The sequence below is a fragment of the Ranitomeya variabilis genome, chromosome 2 (assembly GCF_051348905.1).
Source record: "Ranitomeya variabilis isolate aRanVar5 chromosome 2, aRanVar5.hap1, whole genome shotgun sequence".
Lineage (NCBI taxonomy): Eukaryota > Metazoa > Chordata > Amphibia > Anura > Dendrobatidae > Ranitomeya > Ranitomeya variabilis.
In genome coordinates, this window is record NC_135233.1 from 84429626 (window position 1) to 84452831 (window position 23206).

The 23206-nt window shown below is 44.2% G+C and overlaps 1 protein-coding gene across 4 annotated transcripts in view; it reads left to right on the forward strand.

The window, feature by feature from the left end:
- Nucleotides 1-23206, forward strand: part of PAK5 (p21 (RAC1) activated kinase 5) — a 219685-nt gene that overhangs the window by 100320 nt on the left and 96159 nt on the right. For 3 of the 4 annotated variants that reach the window (XM_077282620.1, XM_077282623.1, XM_077282624.1), the window contains one exon: nucleotides 2142-2177. The exons of the other annotated variant lie outside the window; for it this stretch is intronic. In XM_077282620.1, the coding sequence (XP_077138735.1) occupies nucleotides 2142-2177 (36 nt within the window). The remainder of the gene's footprint in view (nucleotides 1-2141; nucleotides 2178-23206) is intronic. 4 annotated transcript variants of the gene reach the window in all.

A 23206-nucleotide genomic window follows, 5' to 3' on the forward strand; every position in this document is an offset into this window, starting at 1 on the left:
TTAGACCAGATAGACAGGGAGGATAGCAGTGTGAGCAGCTTTTCCTTACCTCAGTACCCTGGTATTTCCAATATTAGATCAGATAGACAGGGAGGATAGCAGTGTGAGCAGCTTCTTCTTAACTCCGTACCCCTGGTATTTCCAATATTAGATCAGATAGACAGGGAGGATACCAGTGTGAGCAGCTTCTTCTTACCTCAGCACTCATGGTATCTCCAGTATTAGATCAGATAGACAGGGAGGATAGCAGTGTGAGCAGCTTCTTATTACTTCAGCACTCATGGTATCTCCAGTATTAGATCAGATATACAGGGTGGACAACAGTGTGAGCAGCCTCTTCTTACCTCAGTACCCCTGGTATCTCCAATATTAGATCAGATAGACAGGGTGGACAGCAGTATGAGCAGCTTTTTCTTACCTCAGTACCCCTGGTATTTCCAATATTAGATCAGATAGACAGGGAGGATAGCAGTGTGAGCAGATTCTTCTAAGCTCAGCACTCATGGTATCTCCAGTATTAGATCAGATAGACAGGGTGGACAGCAGTGTGAGCAGCTTCTTCTTACCTCAGTACCCCTGGTATTTCCAATATTAGATCAGATAGACAGGGGGGATAGCAGTGTGAGCAGCTTCTTCTTACTTCAGCACTCGTGGTATCTCCAGTATTAGATCAGATATACAGGGTGGACAACAGTGTGAGCAGCCTCTTCTTACCTCAGTACCCCTGGTATCTCCAGTATTAGATCAGATAGACAGGGTGGACAGCAGTGTGAGCAGCTTCTTCTTACCTCAGTACCCCTGGTATTTCCAATATTAGATCAGATAGACAGGGGGGATAGCAGTGTGAGCAGCTTCTTCTTACTTCAGCACTCGTGGTATCTCCAGTATTAGATCAGATAGACAGGGAGGACAGCAGTGTAATCAGCCTTTTCTTACCTCAGCACTTGTGGTATCTCCAGTATTAGATCAGATAGACAGGGTGGACAGCAGTGTGAGCAGCCTCTTCTTACCTCAGTACCCCTGGTATCTCCAATATTAGATCAGATAAACAGGGTGAACAGCAGTGTGAGCAGCTTCTTCTTAGCTCAGCACTCGTGGTATCTCCATTATTAGATCAGAATACCCATGGGCTTCCTCCGCATGAAGGAAGGCAGCGGGCTTCTCAGGTTTCTGTTAGTGTAACAAGAGAGTAGCTATTTTAATTTTATAATGATTACTGCCCTTGACAAAAAAAAAGTGTGATTTACTAATTAAAGGTATTTGGGAATGCGCTTATAATTACATTTTCATTAGTCATTTATTTTTGTTTAATTCTTGAAAAATCCCATTTAGGTAACCGTGCACAGGAGCATGGATCTCCCAGGATTGCTAGTTCTCTACAGTTGTCCTCCCGAGGCTGCTTCTACTCTTCCTTGTATGAATGAATTAATTGTATCCTTCTGTATGTAGATTAATACAGGTTATTACATAATTGGGTTATCCCACAAACAACATTTATCATCTACCCACTGGTCACAAAAACAGATGTTCGGTGTCCCTGGTGTAAATGGAGCGGTAGTGCACATGTGTAACCACTGCCCCTCTCACGCCTAGGGCTGTGTGGTACCGATAGTGCACATTCTGTGACCACCATTTCTATCTAAGGCAGATCCATTTGTCCTACCGCTCCACTGTCACCGGGGACACGGGACCTTTGGGGGCCCAGGCGGTCAGACCCCCAAATCATACATTTATGAACTAACCTGTGGATCGCGGATAAATGTTATGTTAGTACAACCCTTAAACCCTTGATGTTAATTTATTCCTCATGGGTTTCTGTCCCCATCCTGATCACTGCTTAGTGAATCTCTCCAAATGTTTGTTTCTATGTTTTCATGTTAACAATTAGGCATTTTCTTTCACATTATTAGATGGGATTTACACTTGACACATAATATTCTTCAATAATGTCAGATGATGAACTTCGAGCTTTCTGACGTTCCGTCTGTTAGATGAGTGTTCCGCATTTTCAGTTTGTGTCTTTATAAATCCTAAACCAGGAGGGGTGTACTGACTTATCAGATAGCATAGTCTATAACATATATACACCTTCTCTATTCATAGTCTATGCTGATGTGTGTGTATAATCTTTTCACCTTCAGAGCCCCATAAAACTGGAACGGGAAGCTTCAGCTAAGGTAGGCAACACATCCATGTCCTATAAAACCTAATGTCTAATATTAAAGGGGAAGTATCATTTTTTTTGTCAACTTTGATTTTGTGCAATTATTAAAATGTCGACATTTCTGTAAGTATTGTTGTTGAAGTCACTGCTAACAGTAGCAGATGTATAATTAAAATGTATAGGGTCACTTAAAGGAGTTGTCCACATTTACAAAAGTTGTCTTCTAAGTTCTGTTAGTAGTAAAAAAACAAATATTCGCTTTACTTTTTCTCCCCAGGTCCACCACTGAGTCTCGGCCGCCGCCTCTGGAGTTTGCTGTCACGTCGACATCACTGCAGACAGTGACTGAGCTCAGCGGCTCTGTTGATGTAGATGGCTCGAGCCCCCGAGCTCCGCTATCGCCTGCAGCACTGCAGACAGCGGGAGCGGCGGCGGAGACTCCATACTGGACCTGGGGAGAGTGATCTTTTAAGGATTCGACCATTTCTCTGTCAATTCCCTCCCTTGTTACAAGAGCCATCACTTATTTACTCTTCAGGCTTGTTTTTTTGTGGGAAGACAGTCTTGAATGACCCCATTCATTTTACCAATGGGGTACAAAATTCCAAGCTGAGCAAAATGATGAAATTAAAAAAAATTGCCATTGTTTTTGTAGGTTTTGGCTTTACTTTATAGCATTCATTTTGCTGTAAAAGTGATATGGCAGTAGGGGTGTCCAGGCCAAAACAATTAGGGCGATACTGAACGTAGAAGACTTTTTAAAATATTATTGGTTAAAAAAAATTCAGAACCTGGTTTAAAAAGAATGTTTGTGTTACCAATTTCTGAGTCTCGTGAAAACATAGATTATTATTATTTCTTTTCATCTTTTAATGTATGAGTTAATCTATCGTATTTTTTTTTAAAGATCAGGATGTTTTGGACACAATGATACCAAATATGTTTTTTTTAAATGTTTTCATTTTTTTAATTTCTTTATTTATGAAAGGAGGAAAATAGAGCTGATTTTAACTTTTATGTTTATTTAGTTTTCTTATACTTCTAAAACAAACTTGATTATGTTTTACTTTATTTTTTTAGTCCCCCTAGGGAGCTTGAACGATCGCTCCGAGGCGGGAGAGGTCGTCACATGGCAGAACAGGCAGGCAGTTATCAACTGATAAGTGCTAAGCCTTGTAGACAGAAAAACATTAAAGGGGGTCTCCACCAGGCTTGGGGCTCAAGTCTGCAGTTACTCGGCATAACTGCACTCATGCAGTGCATGCTGTTAGGATTTTCTGATTTTCAGTCCTGTCGCATGCTTCTGGCCACATTACGACTAGACATGTTTGGCCTTGCTCAATTCACTTGCATTGATTGAGGTCGCACTTGGCTAGTTGTCCGGCATCGGAGAATCCTCACAGTGTGCACTGTGCGCGCTGTGAGGATTCACAAGTCCGCAGTTACGTAGAGTGACTGCAGACTTGAACCCCAATCTTGGACAACCCCTTTAAGTCTCAAATGACTCCATTAAACAATTGCAGTGGTTTCCTAATATACTTGCAAAGGCTACAGTGCTATGAAATTTATTTTTTACAGCAAAAGGACTCTTCTGTTCACTTTCCCACATATTTAGAGGACATTCAGTCAGTGATTTAATTTCTTTTGGTTAGACCTCAGGATATAGTTAATAATGTGTTTATTTTTTAATGTTGTAGCAATTCATTTTATATACTTAAAAGTTTTATTTGGGGTGGCCATATACCCTAGTCCTTCCTGCTCTTCCGTGTAGTCAGCACAGCAGCTGTAATGAATGGCAGTAAAGTGAGTGAGCTCTGATAGACTTTACAGTCTCTGGGAATTAATGGAGGACAGCATTTACCCTATAGACCTGGGCGCTAACTGTGGCTCTAGTGTTGCCTCGAACAGTAGAACAATCGAACAGTCATTAAAGGGAATCTGTCACCCCAAAAATGGCCTATAAACTAAGGCCATCGGCATCAGGGGCTTATCTACAGCATTCTGTAATGCTGTAGATAAGCCCCCGATGTATCCTGAAAGATGAGAAAAAGAGGTTATATTGCCACGGCGGGACCGCCCCTGGGTGAGAATAATATAACCTGTTTTTCTTATCTTTCAGGATACATCGGGGGCTTATCTACAGCATTACAGAATGCTCTAGATAAGCCCCTGATGCCGATGGCTTTAGTTTATAGGCCATTTTTGGGGTGACAGATTCCCTTTAACCCAGCCACCGCTTGTGATGATGATGCTCCACATCTACCTATGGGATAAGCGACATAGTTAATCAGAAGAACTATACTACATTTCTAATTGGAGGTATTTGCTAATATTCTTATTATTACACCTACTACTTATTGGGATAGGATCTTGGAGATAGGAATAACCAAGTGGGTGTTATTAGATATTTTTCAACAAGGGCGTGTGCTTCTGCCTCCTGTATGACACTGACCAATCATAAGCAGGCAGCAGTGTAGACGTGCAGAAGGATCTGTGATGATGTCACCAAGGTCCACATAACTTGAATCCCCAAGTCCTGCCAGCCAGCAGGTGCAACCTGAAGAGGCACTGAAGATACATCACACAGCACGGAAGTTCTGGAAATATTAATTAGAGTTAATTGCCCCACACTTTATGTCTTCAGTGCTTATTTTGGCTGCACACTATGGCTGTCAGGACTCGAGGACTCAAGTTTTGAATAATAAAACACAAAAGACGTCAGCAGTAAGACCAATGCAAGTGACCACGAAAAAGGCGTTAAAAAGAGGGTTCAGGAAACCAACGCCGGCGTTCTCCTGGTGTGTTATACAGGAACACCAATGTCTAAAATAGGCTGTGTGCAGTTTGTGCACAAGCCCTGATAATTCTGTTATCTATTTTTTTCAGAACCACTTTGTGCTCATATTTTAGCCCAAAATACAGACATTTGAGTAAAAAATAAAATGATTTCCGAACGTGTCCATATCCATCCGAGTCATTGATTGCTAAAGAGCTTATGAAATCATTTGTGCTTGTAAAAATAAAATAAAATCTGATACTCCCCCTTTAATAGTTTGGTTACCCACAATAACTCAATATTATTTATCTCTGCCAGAAATGGTGTTTTCTAGCACATGCTGAAAATGCGGAACACTAACATCTCATCCAGACGTCCGCGGATCTGGGTCCGATCACGCTCTGGTCGGCAGACCTGCGGCCAGTCCGTGCAGTGCAGTCCATACTCGAAACAGTTTGCACGGACGTCTGAATGAGCCCTTAGAAAATGCTTTTTTGTTAAAGACCCAGAACAATTAAAGGGGTTGATTGAAATTGGATAAACATGGTTGCTTTCTTCCAGAAACAATGTGGCTTTTGTCTGTATGCTGTGTCTGGTATTGCACTTCTGCCCCATCAACTGAAAACAAAAGAGGTTGTCTCAGGTGGATACCCCCTTTAACTGGTTTTGGCACAATAGACATAGAGCCATGGTGACAAATTATGTTATTAACTTATATTATGTTTTGGCAGTACATTATTTTACTGGAATTCAGAACATGATGAGTTATCGAGAAGTGGGCTCAATTTCTATTTTCTTGGCTCTGCGCTCTAATATTCCTAGAACATTTAGAAATAAAAAAAAGTTTCTCCTTTTTTTTAATTCGTTTCATTATTTTCCTTTTATGAAATATCACCACCTACTTGTTGTATCTGGTATTGCAGCCCATCCTCATTCTCTTGAACCAATTCTTCACAAGACAATAAACTTATACTGACGTATTTTTGCTAATTCTATGAAACCCCTTTATCATAATTTTTGTACTTCCCAAACCATCTGGTACGACTAGGTCAACACTAACATTTTTCTTTCTGGGTGTCACTATTCGCCCTGGGTGTTACTATTCGCCCTGTCAGTTGCACACATGCTAGTGTTACTGTAACATCGGGGCTACGAATGTATTTAGTAAATTTCCAGTAGAAATATTACAAAAATAGTACAATGCAAAATTCTAAGAAGAATGTTTCAGATTCTTTTATTTATGGAGAAATACAATTATGATTAAAAAAAAGACATGTATTTATGGGTAAAAAATAGAGTTTGTTGCAAATTTCCCAATTTCGGATTTGAAGAGAGTATCTGTCACCACTTGTACCAAATCTGTTTAGTACATCTCCCATTCCACATGAATTAATTATTCAGAGTTATCTTTTTTTATAACTCTATGTAACAACTCTTGTTAGTTCTTCTTGCAGTTTGTGAATAAAGTGACAACTGGGTGTTACCAGTTGGGGGTGTGTCTCGTCACACTCATGCACTATCCAATCAGTGCTGCCAATGCCAGCTTGTGTAGGGACACACTCCTTTGATAATGGGAGTGGTAAATGCAAGTGTCAATTTATTCATAAATTTCCAGTAGAAACGCCCGAGGAGCATAAAATAAAGGGAGAGAATTGTTGTGAATTCCGTTCTCGGACTCCCTCCTGTGGTCATGAATGGTACTTTGGTTAGTTCTGCTCTTGGACTCCCTCTGGTGGCTTTGAGCGGAACTGCTGGTCACTGAGGTTGGCTTTGTCAGCTGCTCTCGTTTATTGCTTGCTGGCTTCCCTATTTAACTCCACTCAGATCGTTACTTGATGCCAGCTGTCAATGTTTCAGTATTGGTTCAGATCTCTCTTGGACTTCTCTGAGGACCTGTCTACTCCAGCAGAAGCTAAGTCTTTGCTAGTTCATTTGTTGTTTCTGCTTCCTGAATATATTTCTTAGTACTGCTAATTTCTAGTCCAGCTTGCTATCATGATATTCCCTTGCTAGCTGGAAGCTCTGGGGTGCAGAGTGGCACCTCCACACCGTGAGTCGGTGTGGGGAGTCTTTTTGCTTACTCTGCGTGGTTTTTTGTAGTCTTTTGTGCTGACCGCATAGTTCTCTTTTCTATCCTCTGTCTATTTTAGTGAAGTCTGGCCTCCTTTGCTAAAACCAGTTTCATTCCTGTGTTTGTGACTTTCCTTTTAAACTCACAGTCAATATATGTGGGGGGCTGCCTTTACCTTTGGGGAATTTCTCTGAGGCAAGGTTAGGCTTCTATTTCTATCTTTAGGGGTAGTTAGCTCTTAGGCTGTGAAGAGGCGTCTAGGGAGAGTTAGGTACGCTCCACGGCTATTTCTAGTTTGTGTGATAGGAGTAGGGTTTGCGGTCAGCAGAGTTCCCACTTTCCCAGAGCTTGTTCCGATTACTAGTTTACTCATCAGGTCATTCCGGGTGCTCCTAACCACCAGGTCCATATCAGAGAATCTGGGGGATCTTCTTTTTGAAGTACCGAGATCTTTGACCTGCAGCTACTGCTGGATAGTGAAGGCAAGGGAGACAGCTCGCCCAAGGCCAATGTAGACTCTCCCCACGCTCTGAGGAGAAGCCATCATTCCTTCACCTTTTCAGGACTGTCTGGCTTGGAATAGGTTTATGGAGGCCCTTCACCTTTTGGATAGGACATGTTATGGGACCTTCGGGGTCATCGTGTCCAACCCCCTGCTCAATGCAGGATCCACTAACCCATCTCAGGCAGATGTCTGTCCAGCCTCAATGGACGGCTTACCAATGAGCACTATTCTGTGGCCCTTCTCTCTAGGTTCTGCACAAAGCCATCTGTCGGTGAATTGGAGCCATCTGAGTAATGCTATAATTTTGGGTGGTTTTGAGGGCCTGAGGTGTAGATGGAGCAATGTGATATCCAAAATTCCACATTCCCTTCTTTACAGGCTGATTAGAATGGACTTAGGACTATAAAAATAGCACTATCTCTGTAACTATGTCCAAGCCTAACCATAGGATTGGTGACCTGATCTACGGTAATTAGCTATGAGACCGTCAGTCTGGAACTCATCACTGCATTGTGCCCCTATGTCAGTACTACTATAAGCATAACTGTCTTAAAGGGATTGTCAGCAGGATTTCATTCCACAAACTATTTATATGCACATGTAGCTCTTTTAAAGACAAGTCCAGCAATACCTTTACATGGTCAGTCCGATCCTCCGTTATCAAGAAATCAACTTTAGAATTGATATGAAAATGAGGCAGAAGGGTTATGGTAGATCTGAAGCCTGTGTCACTCCAGCTCTGTTCTCTGCCCAGCACCGCCTCCTCCGTGAATGATGGCTCCTTTGCCTGAAGTCATACAGCTTAAAGGCTGTCAATCAAGCAGGAGAATGCAGCGCTGGGCAGGTTGTAGAGCTGGAGTGACAGAGGCTTCCAGTCTAAAAATAGCTCTTCAGCCTCATTTACACATCAATTGAAACGCTGATTTCTCAGTAACAGAGGTTCGGACTGACCATGTAAAGGTATTTCTGCATGTGCATAGAAGTAGTTTGGGGGTGAAAACGCGCTGACAGATTCCCGCTAAAGCTTAGGAGCGCGGCCTATTTTAGGCTCTGATAACTAGGTAGTTTGCCGTAGATGACCGGCACGGCAACGTTTCCTTCCTTGTGCCTATGTTCAGTAGGCGAGCGCATACATACCGCCATCTAGAGGACATCTTGTGCCATAGCATGCAGACTCCGAACTGCTCTCTAATGCTGCAATCTTTTCCCTGTAATCCATCAGAGCAAAGTTAAAAATGATATCGTCGCTTTGACTTTTATCATGGCGCACACATTTGGAGGTAAGTATAATACATTTTAAATCTGACACCCAGCTGCTCTCGGCTTAGAGGAGACATGGCGGTTAAAAACGTGTCAAGAAAAGGTAGGAGGGAAAAAGTAATAGCCGGTATGATACGCCAGCCGCATTTAATTAGCATTATAAGATGCAGGATTAACTAGAGGTGGATTAGATTGGTGTTAAAATAGATGAATACGTTATGGCGGATGTACATCAAAACACAGTCATTTTCTCTCCGGCTCAGTGCGCTGTACCTTGGCTCCGAGTACTTAAATAAAGGGTATTAAAGCAGCCGGATTATACCGGGACTGAAGGTGTACTAAATTTGTTACTTCTCTACCTGTGACTGCTGTTTGTAACTTTTCCAGCTTAAACCCTTAATGAATAGTAGTAAAACTTTTTATAGCAGTCATTAAAGGGACAGTCCAATCTTTATAGTATTGATCACCTAACCGTAGGATAGGTCATCAGTGTCAAATTGGCAGGGGTCTGGCCCTTGACACCCCCACTAATCGGCTATTTTCAGGTCTGGTGGCAGCTGGATGTAAACCGTGAACGGCGCCGCTCACTGTGTAGTGGCCATTCGCATGAACTGCAGCTCAACTCCTATGCCACTAAATAGGAGCCGTTCTGCAGTTCTTGGCAGCAGCCACTACAGAGTGAACGGAGCTGAAGAAAAAGGGTCCTTATCTTACCGCACCACGGTTATACCCCGCTGTGCAATAATCTGGGCTATCCTGGAGTGGCGCACAACTGTCTAATCTTGCCTGGGTCATGCTTTTATGTCAGGGGTCCCATGCTGTTACGGCAGGAATCTGATTCCGGTTTGCTTAACCTCTTGATCCCTTCAGTGATCATAGCATGATTATAGAGGATGACTCCTTATGGTGGCTGGGTTCCCCAATGATACGATCAGAGTCTGAGAACCTGTGTGTAGACAGGAGCCTAAAAAGGACCCCGGGGATGTCTGTACTTTGATCCCTATGATTCTGTTACTCATTGGATTCATGATCTGGCCTGTGATTATTGAATATATGGATGCTGTAAGGAGCCTTGCCTTTCTATATCTCTGGACCAATCTGGTTTAAATAAAGGCTTTTTAAGCTCCCTTGTGAGCGGCACATAGTTTCTTCTTGCTACTGCGGCTGAATGCACTGTGTTGTGACCAGTTAGTGCTGGCACCCCCATCCTGTCCAGTACACAGCTGGATATTGGCAATACAGGGCAATGCCAGTAAAGTCTTAGCGCCCAGGAGCAGTGACAATTAGTGATGAGCGAATATACTCGCTACTCGAGCACGCTCGGGTAACCTCTGAGTATTTGTTAGTGCTCGGAGATTTAGTTTCCATCACCGCAGCTGAATGATTAACATCTGATAGCCAGCCTGAGTACATGTGGGGGTTGCCTGGTTGCTAGGGAATCCCCACATGTAATCAAGCTGGCTAATAGCTGTAAATTATTCAGCTGCGGTGATGAAAACTAAATCTCCGAGCACTAGCAAATACTCGGAGGACCCCCGAGCATGCTCGAGAAAACCTGAGCAACGAGTATATTCGCTCATCACTAGTGACAATCCCTCCTGCGTGATTGATCAATAAAATGTGGTATTACGGCCTCCTGAGTAAGACCCAGTGTCAGCGTAACAGCAGCCGCTGTCAGAGACTTTTTACAAGTCTAAACAGTGTTAGGCCGGTTTCACACGTCAGTGTGTCCAGTACGTGTGGTGACAGTTTTCACACGTACCGGAGACACTGACACACGGACAACCATTTAAATGAATGGGTCTGTGCACATATCTGTGTTCTCTCACGGACCGTGTGTCCGAGTGACACACACGTATAAATGTCCGTTTTTGTGCACCTGCACGGATCTCACAGACCCATTCAAGTCAATGGGTTAGTGTAAACACGTACCGCACACGGATGCCGTCCGTGCGATGCATCAGTATCACACGGACGGCCGCTGGGGAAGAAGCGCTACAGTAAGCGCTGTTCCCTGGCGGGTAGTGCTGAAGCCGGCTGTCATCATTCTCCCCTGCTCTGCCAGAGAGCAGAGGAGAATAATGAGTGATATATTAAAGTCCAAACGACAGCAGGTGGGGGCTTTTGGGAGTCTTACCCCCATCATCCAACACCTGTTGCCGCTAATAACAGTGACAGTAGGTGCAGATGATCAGGGTGTTCCACAGCCGCTGGCTGTGATAGTTCGGAAATAAATTAATGAAAAACCTGACGTGGGTTCCCCCTCTATTTTATTGAACCAACCAGGCAAAACTCACAGCTGGGGGCTGCAACCCCGAGCTGTGAGCTTCTGCAAGGTTGGTTATCAAGAATAGAGGGGTCCCCACCCTGTTTTTTTAATTATTTAAATAAATAATTAAAAACAAAACGGATTGGGGTCCCCCCATTTTTGACAACCAGCCTTCCTAAAACTGACAGCTGGGGGTTGCTATTCTCAGACTGGTAAGGGGCCATTGATATAGGCCCTCCAACCTAAAAACAGCCCGCAGCTGCCCAGAAAAGGCACATCTATTAGGGAGCTGAGCAAAGTATCAGGTTACTAACCAGGAAACAAACAGGACCTGAACCATGTGACAGAGTGGAAGATGGTCGGTGGCGGAGCCAGACGCCGGGGTGCAGAGGACATGATACACACAGGAGAGTAGTCAAACAAGCTAAGATCAGAACCAGGAGATCACGAGGTACCAAAGGGGAGAGACAGGGGATTGTCAGAAGAGAAGCCAGAGGTCAGAAATCCAAAAGAACAACCAAGCAGAGTAAAGCACGGAGAAAATGGACCACAATTGCAAACCGAGCACACACTCCAGGGGTCAGGCACACAGACTAGACGAAAGTATAGCTGACAGGGAATCCTAGTCTGGAGTGAGTATAAATACCCCTTCCAGATCCAAAGGGAGGCCAGCAAAATTAACCCTGAGAGACCAGGACATTAACCATGTCCTTACCATGACATGGGGCATATATCAATGGGCCCTTACCAGTCTGAGAATAGAAGCCCCCAGCTGTGAACTTTAGCAAGGCTAGTTGTCAAAAATGGGGGAACCCCACGTAGTTTTTTTCAATTTTTTTTTTAAATAATTAAAAAAACAAACCCCTTTATTCTTGATAACCAACCTTGCAGAATCTGACAGCTGGGGGTTGCAGCCCCCAGCTGTGAGTTTTGTTTGGTTGCTTCAATAAAATAGGGGAGAACCCACGTCTTGTTTTTCATTCATTTATTTCCAAACAATTGCAGTCGGCAGCTATGGAATACTCCGATCATCCGCACCTACAGTCACTGTTATTAGCGGCAGCAGGTGTCGGATGATGGGGGTAAGTGTCCCAAAAGCCCCCATCGGCTGTCGTTCGGACTTTAATATATCGCTCATCAGTCTCCTCTGCTCGCTGGCAGAGCAGGGGAGAATGATGACAGACGGCTTTAGCACCAGCTGCTGGGGAACAGCGCTTACTGTAGCGCTTCTTCCCCGGCGGTACACGGTTGCCACATGTATGCCGCACGTATTACACACACAGACAGGGATATCTCCGGTACCGTTTTTTCCAGTACTGGAAATATCAGGTCGTGTGAAACCGGCTTAAAAGGTAATAAAAATGTGTATGTATGTGTGTGCATGTATTAATATATAGATATACTGTATATACTAGACGGGCCCTGGCCGGGCGTAACATATACGTATCGGCCGGTCCCAGCTCAGAAATCAGCAATTCCACTGTGCGCTGCGGGGATTCATGAGTCAGCAGTCGCACGGAGGGTCTGCAGAGTTATCGATTTAGATGGACAACCCCTTTACAGGGGCTGTCCAGGAGTGACATATATTTATGAGCTCTCAACGAGATGGCTCATCAGTATCAGATCTGAGGCGCATGACCCCACACCGAACATCTGATACAACCCCTGGCAGTAGCCAGATGTACAGCGTGTACAGAGCAGAACACCACAGCTCCATACATTGTGTAGTGGCTGTACCATGGTTTTGCAGCTCACCTCCTATTGAAGTGAATGGGAACTGGAACGGTGCCTTGGACACAGGCCACTGCACAGTGTATGGCAGCCGGGCTGTTCCACCTCTGTAGCCTCTGTGTAGCTGATATCGATGACCCATCATAAGGTTGTATGTCAGTCTTGGACAACCTTTTTAAAAAAATCTTCATAAACCCACATTAATGAAAAAACATACAACTGCTAAAAAACTAAAAACTTTTCATACTACATTAAGACCCAAAAGGCCTGGTCATTAGTTTTGGGTCTGTCACCAGATTTGACAGAACTAACGGCGTATTTTATTACATAGATCTTACTGCTGGACCCTATAATGCTCATTTTAGTATCAGACAGGGAAACTTTCATACAGGATTATGTAGCCATTCTTACATGGTTTTCTAAACTACGTAAATTCATCAGCCTCATCAGGTCTAAGATTTCTGTTTAATATTATATTATATGTTGCAGAAAATCTACAACATCAAAAACTGACCAAATATTAATTGTGGGAATGTTGCCTTAAAGAAGTTGTCTACTACTTGGACAACTTCTTCTCATACCCCGATAAAATAATAAAGCCTATACTCACCTCCCCGGTGCCGTTCCCGCAGTGTCGGCACTCGCTCTCCCCGGGGCTCCCGTGCTGATGTGGTGACACATGACGCCGGCGCCCAATCAGAGCCGGCTTCCTGTCTCCGCCTTCGGACAAATTGACCATGAAAAGGAAGTCAGAGGTCAGCTGCAGCACTGACTTCCTCGTCATGGTCAACTTGTCTGGAGGTGGGACGCCATCGCTGTTTGGGGGCCGGGCATCACGTGTCACAACACCGCACAAGATCCCTGGGACCGTGAGTGCTGCCGGCACGGGAAGTGAGAATATGCTTTTTTATTTTATCAGGGCCAAACATTCTGATCAAGACAAGCCCTTTAAGGTAAAAATACCGTACAAAGCTTTAGTAAATACTTTATGTATCTGTAGGTGTCATTGTGATATGCATCTAAGGGCCTTACCTGATCCTGCACCTTCTGAAGTCCATGTGGATGGAGGTTGGATGCATCTCTATCAGTCCGGCTGATCTCACACAATATCCGAGCAGCTGACATCACTGTTGGCCTCAGGTTTCATTGACTTTCCCTACCATTGCCTGCACCACTGCTGGTGACCGCTATCATTCAGCACCTCAGGGGCTGAGCATTGGGGGGAAGGGTGCAATCTAAAACTCATGCCTCGGGCATCAAACATATACTTATTAAGGACTTGTTAATCTAAAGCAGCAAATGGAGTAAGGTAATGTCTCTGTTAGAAATGATATGTCTGTGTGATGTTAAGTGTCCTCGCCTGGCAAGAACTGCTGTACCAGGCGCTTGTCCAACATTCCAACTAATCCGATATGTACAGATCTGACTTTCCTTATCTTTGCTCAATGTATCCCGATATGTCTGGTACAAGATTTTCAGCTTTTCAAAACAACATGATTTTGTGATACTCTGTCACAAGAAGCTTATTCTATATCTTTCTATTAGAGATAAGGCAATCAATTCTCAGGACGTTGGTCCAGCAGCCAAGTCAGTATTGTGTGGCCTCTAGATGAGAGTCCTAGGAATCCGCCTCCGACGTGATTGCATCCGTGGGTTCTTTTTTTGATTAGCTGTGCAACATCATTGCTGCAGCTTGACACACGCACGCACCAGGCTGACTAATCAAAAGAGGAGCTGCGGAAGCCATGCGGCAGGAGGTAGAGAGATGAAGTGGTACCTGGCAGCCAGGCAGTAGTCCCACAAATGTCTTCCCTTCCAGCATCCGCAACATGGCATTTGATTTGCCAGGGCTGACGCAGCGTAATCTGTGTGACATTTCGTGCCAGTTCTGGCCAATCAAAAGCCACGCTGGGGAAGCTGGGCCAGAGTCCCGCAAATTGAGCCACTCATCTCTAGTAGGGGGCGACTCACAGGCTTCCATCCAGCAGCCGCGGAATGCTGGCCTCCACTGGTCCTGGGCCCTGTGGTCACCTAGTGGATGTGATTTGAATTGCAGCCTGTCTTGTTGCTATCATACTGTAATTTTGTATTCAATTTGTTTGATGAAAAATTGGAGTCTTTAGCTAAATACAAGAAAGGGTCAGGGTGGGCACTTCTTTACATGCCCAATAACGCTCAGTTTATTCATGAGTGACGCAAAAATGAAGGACAAAGGTTTTTATCACCTTTTGATAGGACTTTATTTTAGTAAAGCTTACTCATCTTGTAATAAAAAGCAGTGCACGGATCTACTTTGTGCAGATGTGCTCACCTAATCCAATCTAATACAAGATCGCAACACTAGCAAAACCCTAGACTGACCGCAGTGCACATCACAACCACTGGGTGGCTCCACAGATACGAGACTTAGGCTACTTTCACACACAGCATATTTGCTGCGTATTTTTACGCGCGCGTATTTTGCTGCTGCTTTACCTGCGTTTTTTTAAAAAGGGAAAAAACACAGCTGCTTTCACACACTGCGTTTTTTGCTGCGTTTTTTGCAGCTGCGTTTTTTTCAGCATTGTGTACTGAAAATAAAGTTTGTTTGAAAAAAAAAAAAGGGGAAAAAAAAAAGAGTCATTGAGGTCATTTCCTGTCTTTATGACTCAGAATACAATACACACTGGAGTTAACATCATGTCGATTCTGCCAGCTGCAATGATCTTGAGCCAAAGACGCCTCAGCAAGCGGAACAGACATCAGCTGGGGTTTACTAACCCCACTGTCACTAACCCCAGGTTACTAGGGCAGGCGTCAGTCAGACGCCCCCCCTCGTAACCCTGTACGGTAAAAGTAAATAAAGACAGACACAGAAAAAATATTTTAATCAAAATAAACAGGCAAGAAGTCTTTATTTGATTCTAATTTAACTCCATCATAGTTACCTGCATCCGTAGCATCCCCGACTCTGCTTCATCAGTTCACGGGGCTGAGAAATCAAATTCATGACTTCTCAGCCCCGTGACAGACCTGGAATGAGCTTCCAGCGCCTGCGATCAGCTGACTATCAGCTGACCGGCCGGGACATCAGCTGGTTTGTCGGTATACCGATCAATCACATGAACGGCCGGGACCTCACCTGATTGGTCCAATCAGCTGATGTCCCGGCCCGTTCAGTTGATTGATAGGGATACCCACAAACCACCCGATGTCCCGGCCGGTCAGCGAGACAATCAGCTGATCTGCCAGACGCTGGAAGCCGCGGAAGGGACCGGACGCCTCATCCATCCATGGGATAGGTGAGCATCCATTTTTTTTGCTTTCTGTATGTAGTGCAGACATGCTGCCACTACATACAGTGCACGGGGGACACACACGGCACACGCACAGGGGGCACACACACGGGGGATACTTACCGTCTCGATCAGCAGCCCCACGTTTATGCTCATTCTGTTGAAGGACTCCATGCTGCTTCACTGGGGGGCGGGGGCTTCCCTCTTCCTGTCCGACGTCACGTCCGGTCCTGGGTGTCAACCCCTCCGTACAAAGACGCCGACACCCAGGACAAAGGCGCTGTGTGTGGACGGTAATATGGGGCCCTATGGGGATACGCAGACACGCCGCTGCGTAAAGAATTGACATGTCAATTCTTTTTACGCCGGCGTGTTTCCAGACAAAAGCGCCGCGTTTTTTTGCGGTGTGTCTGAACGGCAAAGTGAATTTCTCATTCACTTTGCCGGCAGACGAAAATGACATTGCGCATTTTTGAAAAGCGCCCGCAAAATAGCGCTCAAAAATGCGCTATGTCTGAAAGGAGCCTTATTGTGGACAGGACATCAATTCCTCAACGGTGTGAAAATCTCTGCTTGTCGGTCGTCATTGAAATGTAACATTTTGGAGAATGAAAATCTAACAGTGATCAAAACCTGAGTGTAAATCATTCACATGACCAGGAGATATGTTCATCGACTGTGAGGAAGTAACCAAGGATGACATGGGGTCTGAGATACACAGATGCATGTTTTAGCAGCTGTCCTGCAGTCTTGGGATACCAGTGGCATGTCCCGCTCATAACTATATCTGCATCTTGAGTACTTGGATATAGTTGCATATAATGGTGGCGTTATTTACCTGAGCCATCTGAGGCTCGGAACGGGGGGTTAATAATGTGTAAGGGAAGCACTGTGGGGGCATCAAGTATGGGGGGCGGTCTAGAGGCATCATGATATATAGGGGACAGATTGTCGGGCACTCTGGGGACATCATACTGTGTTTGTAAGGGGGCACTTTAGGGGCATCATGTTGTGTGTGGGACATGATGTTGGGGGCATTGTGGAGACAGCATATCCTAAATCAATAGTGCATCATCTGGGTGGTTACTTTTCTTTTCTTGTCCTTCAGTTTTGGGAAGCATACATACGGTCACTTGTATTCACAGTTGTGATCATGCATGATCCAATATACTACAAAACTGATTTCATGAACAACCTGACATAGAAGGTTTTGTAGCCATTATTCCATGGTCATTTTACATGCCACTAAGTGATTGATCGCTGCCATCTGAGGACTGGGGGTGACTTTTTTTATTTTTTTATTTCAAAAACGAGAATAGAGAAAAAAAGAAAAGAAACATATCAGTGCATAGCTGAGCAAACCCCTTATACTATGGATTGTAGGGCAGCATAGGATATGGGCCCAGCTATGTGGTGACACTATAAACAGTTGGAAATACTGTATGTCAGAAATCATTATACATCAAGGTGTAAATCGCAGTAATGTAGTAGATGGAGAGGACCTTGTTTTGCTAAAGCTGCAATGAGAAAGCAGTTTCGTGTGTTTTTGAATTACACCTGCAAATTCAAATTTCAACACAAGATGGCAGCAAAAAGTCTTTGAAGATAAGATTTGCCTTCTGTTTACCTGATTGTCACTGACTTTGATTACATTCACCATACATAGCTCCCTGCCTCATACTATTAAGTAGGTTCCCCTGTAATGGTTTTTCATGCATTTTTGTGTTTATCAAACATTTTTTTAATAAAGTATATAAAGCATACACGTGTGCTTACAAATGACTAAGCAAATGAAGTATTGCATTGCGTATATCTGCCAACATTGAAAGATAGTAAAAAGTGAAAAAGTATTGCAGCTTGCGCAGGAAAAGCAAACACCATTCCCGTCCCCAAAAGTGATGTCACTTTCAGGGGTCCGGTTGATCTTTGCTCTCCCTGCTTGTGGTGTTGTCTCCAACAGTGCACTCTCTTGCCGGCTCATCACTTTTCATTAGAGTCAGTGAGGGAGCGCACTGTCACTCTGCATTAAAAATAATATTGCACAGTGACAAGGGAGCTAATACTGAGCATCTGATGCAATTGACACATGCTCAGTAGAGCTGGGACTAGCCCAGCCCCTGAAACAAATGTCAAGTTTCAGTGTGGGGACACAGGCTACAGCTGTAATGGCAATCTTTGCCCCCTGATGACGACTCATTCAAGTCTTCAAGCCAGAAGCAGATAACAAATAAATAAAATAAAATAGTAAGAGAGTAGACCGGGAACGCTAAAAACTTTTTAATTAAAGTATGTTAGCAGGGAGTTATATTATTACATTAAAGAGACATTTAGGGTTAAATTATTACTATTATTTATTATTTTAGCGCAATTTATTTCATGGGACTTTACATGTCAAAAAGGGGTATACATAACGAAAACCAAGTAGAATAGTCTTGAACAAAGCAAGTCACCGACTGGAGGAGAGAGGGGCCTGACCGCAAGGGCTCACAATCTACAAGGGATGGGTGAGGATACAGTAAGTGAGGGGAGTGCTGGTTGTGCAGCGGTTCGGCAAAACAAGGGTGACTGCAGGTTGTAGGCTTGTTGGAAGAGGTAGGTCATCAGGTTACTTTTGAAGGTTTCCACAGTAGGCGAGAGTCTGATATGTTGGGATAGAGAGTTCCAGAGTAGGGGTCAGGGCCAGCTCCAGGTTTTTGAGGGCCCCGGGCGAAAGAGTGTCATTGCCAGGGGTGATGCACGGGAGAAAGCTTGTATGCAATTGTGGGAAGAGGAGATAAGAGGGGAGTAGAGAAGGAGATCTTGTGAGGATCGGAGGTTGCGAGCAGGTAAGTACCGGGAGACGAGGTCACAGATGTATGGAGAAGACAGGTTGTGGATGGCCAAAGTTAGTGTTTTAAAGTGGAGTCTCTGTCTGGCAATGTGGAGCCAGTGAAGTGATTGACATAGAGAAGTGGCTGGGGAATAGCGGGGGGATAGGTGGATTAGTCAGGCAATGGAGTTTAGGATAGATTGGAGAGGTGCGAGACTGTTTGAAGGGAGGCCACAAAGCAGGAGGTTGCAGTAGTCGAGGCTGGACATGATGAGGGCATTAGCTAGTGTTTTTGCAGATTCTTGGTTGAGGAAAGATTAGAGTCAAGGGTTACCTCGAGGCAGCGATCTTGCAGGACTGGGGAGAGTGGGCAGCCATTGACTTTCATGGATAGGTCTGTTGGGGGGGTTGAGTGAGATGGTGCAAAGATGACGAATTCTGTTTTATCCATGTTAAGTTTTAGAAATCTAGCAGAGAAGAAAGATGAGATAGCGAACAGACATTGTGGGATTCTGTATAGTAAGGAGGTAATATCGGAATCAGAGAGGTAGATCTATGTGTCATCAGCATAGAGGTGATACTGCAAGCTGTGAGATGAGTTGTCCCAGGCTAAAGGTGTAGATGGAGAAGAGCAGGGGTCCTAGAACTAAACCTTGGGGGACTCCGACAGATAGAGGGTTGAGATGAGAAGGTGGTGTGTGAGTGGGAGATGCTGAATATCCGGTCTGTTAGGTATGAGGATAAGGCCATGTCTGTGATGCCAAAAGATGAGGGGTCTGTACTAATAGGGAATGGTCTGCATGGTCAAAGGCAGATGACAGGTCCAGGAGGAGGAGTACAAAGTAGTGTCGCTTGGATTTGGCAGTTAGTAATTGTGACTTTAGTCAGGGCAGTTTCAGTGGAGTGTTGTGGTCGGAAGCCAGATTGTAAGTGGAAGGACAGGAGTGAGGACAGTTCAAAATGGACATGTTGTTCCAGTAGTTTTGAGGCATAGGGGAGAAGTGATATCGGGCAATAGCTAGACAGACAGGATTGGTCAAGGGAGGGTTTTTTCAGGATGAGTGTGATGGGGAATGAGGGGCATGAGGGGAAGATACCAATTGTTAGTGACAGGTTGAAGACATGGGTTGGGATTGGGTTGAAGACTGTGGTAAGGTTTGGGATTAGGTGGGACTGGATTGGATCAAGTTCACAGGTGATAAGATGTGTTCTGGAAAGTAAAGAGAAAAGTTGATAATCTGTAATGGTGGAGAAGTTGGTTTTCGAGGAGGAGGGTTGAGTAGTTATGAGGAGGGACTGTGTGTGGGGGGGGTGTATCCCAAAGCTTTCTCTGATGTTTTTATTTTCTGCTTGGAGAATGAGGCAAAGTCTTCGGCTGAGATGAGAGGAGAGGGAGGAGGCGTTGGGGGATGGAGGAAAGAATTGAAAGTTTTGAATAGCTGTTTAGGGTTGTGAGACAGGGAGGATATGAGAGATGAGGAGTAGGTTTGTTTTGCTGCAGTGAGCGTGGACTTGAAAGTAGTGAGGGACTATTTGAATGCATTGAAGGGTTCATTGGAATGGGACCTTTTCTATCTCCGCTCAGCAACCCTGAAAGCCTGCCTCAATTCTTTAGTCAGGCTGGTGTGCCAGGGTTGTCTGTTGATTGTGCAAACTTTGGTATGTGTGAGGGGGCGACCAATTTCTAGATCTGCAGCTGTTGTGGTGTTATATAAAGGGGCAGCAGCATCTGCATTGTGTAATGAACTTATGTCTGCAAGAGGGAGAAGAGATTCAGAAGGTAAGTGTAGGTTGATGTGTTTAATATTTCTGCAAGGGTTTGCAAGTTTGTGGAGTGGGGATTGTGGACCTGGAGAGGGAAGAGAATGTAAGTAGATTGTGGTCAGAAAGAGGGAGAGGTGATTTAAGAGAGGTTAAATAGGGAACAAAGGAATGAGGTCCAGTTTGTTTCCATCTTTGTGAGTGGCCGTGGAAGACCATTGATCGAGGTCGAAGGAGGAAGTGAGAGATTGAAACTTAGAGACAGCTGAGTAGGAAGTCACAATGGGGATGTTGAAGTCATCCATGATGATAGTGGTGATGTCAATGGAAAGCAAATGAAGTAGCCAGGTGATGACGTGGTCGAAGAAGGTGATGGCTGACCCAGGGGGCGGTAAATGACAACCAGTTGAAGGTTAGAGGGGGAGTAGATGCGCACCTTGAAAGAAACGAGCTTAACGGAGAGTCACAGTGGAATTTGGGTGAAGGAGCAGTTTTTGGACAAGAGAAAAGCTCATAAAGAAAAGTGGTGAGGGGCGATCGAGCAGTGGTCAGTTTAAAAAACATACCGAGTTAATGCATACAGGATCAATGTAAGTTCCAGACCACCCCTTTAATAAATCTCCCTCATAGTGTTTATTATTGAAGATATATTGTAATAGGGATGTCTACTTTAGACAGACCCTTTCAATATGCCATTGTCTTTGTTTCTTTGGAGAGATATAGCAACTGAGGTTGCACCATGTTCTTGTGGGCAAGAGGAGTCCATCTTCAATTTAAAAATACATCAATAATACGAATAACACATAGTTGGAGGACTCTTACAGAAATTACATTAATTTCCTAAATCTTTAAAGGGGTATTCCCATCTCATATGATGCCATAGGGTTAAGAGTTATCACTTTTGTGATCTGTAGTCTTTCCTCTAGGACTCCCACCAATCCTGAGAATCATGGGGCTGTGACTTTAATTCATCACAGTGACCTTTTATGTCTTTCTCTGCTCTGATCACCCATTGTACAGGGAAAACAACAAAAAAGCTCCATTCAAATCAACGGAAACTGCAGAAATTTCCAGCACACGGTGTCAAGGAATGTCACTGTACCAATGTACAGGTAAAAATGGATCAGTGGGAGTCTCTGAGATAATTCCCCATCAGTATTGTCAAAAGATTATCGCAGCCCGGGGAGGTTACTTAGAACCACCCGTTGCGATCTTTTTGCCAACCTGCTCTCCGCTGCCCCTGTCATCCGTACAATTACACGATTCGCTGACGATTAACAGATGAGGCCGCAGGCTGTTTGCACTAATAGGCCGGTTATCGGAAAACTAATAGTGAGCGTATGGAATATATGTATACACCCCCGTACGATCACATCTAACCACAATAACCTGAGACTACTCGCAGCCACCACCAGGCTTTTTTTATAATACATAGGCTGACTGGAGGCCTGATAGGTAGCGTATGGTTTTGAGGCACTGTTTACAGAACAAAAGGAACAGAACTATTACATTTTATATATAATCCAAAAGGGAGGCAGTGTGTATGAACAATATACAAAAGATTTTACAAATGGGTCAGTTACAGAAAATAAAAAGGATTAGCAAAATAACTTATTACACTGATCGTAGAGTTTAGCCGAAGGAGAGTGTTTCGCTTGGGGCCGTTCAGCAAACGGGATTCGTGCATGCACGATGTCCATCTCTCTACAGGAACCCACATCATAATTCGGCTAGATCTTTTATTAGCACCTGAGTTACACCCACACACTCCACCCCCATGATGAGCTCACGTGAGCCAGGTTGTGGGATGTCCTCAACCCTTCAGGATTTTCTGAAAATCACAACTTATGTTATAGCTTCACTCCTGTTGCTTGCATAAGTTTGAGATTGGCGCCATATTTTCCAACTGGTGTTTACCTTTCCTCAGAGATCAAACATGGCAAGGCTGTTGTCAGTTATTTGACCATTATCAATTTGCGGCCTATAGGCAGGGGTTACCGTTAGGGAAAAATATGCATTTTCTTCCCTAGTTCACCCTTGTGCTCAACAGTATGTCTCATCAATATCCGATTTGTACAAACTCCAATATTCTATATTTTCTTCCAGAGACAGGAAGAAACAGTGTCGCTTGAATTCAAAATGCATTTTCTGGGTACAAAGACCCTTTCCACTTTGCTATTTATGTGTAAACACCGGTGTTCTATTGTTGTCCAACCCTTTAAATCTCAATTACCTGTCCAAACTATAACTCTTAGCTACACGCCAAAAGACACCCTCATCCAATTTCCTTCTTGTATTAGTCTATTGTCAAAGTCTAGGACATACCTCCCAACTTTAGGGGAAGGGAAAGAGGGACAAAGTCAGCGGCGCGCGGTGCGCGCCGCGGCAAATTTTAGGCCACACCCATTTCACAACTAGCCACGCCCCAACCACACCCATTTAGCACTTCTGATCACAATGTTTCGTTAACAATAATTATGAACAAAAAAATATGGCCACACACGACGCTCCATACTGTACAATGGCCATTGGCCACATTATGCTCCATACTGTATAATGGCCCCACATGATGCTGCGTACAGTAT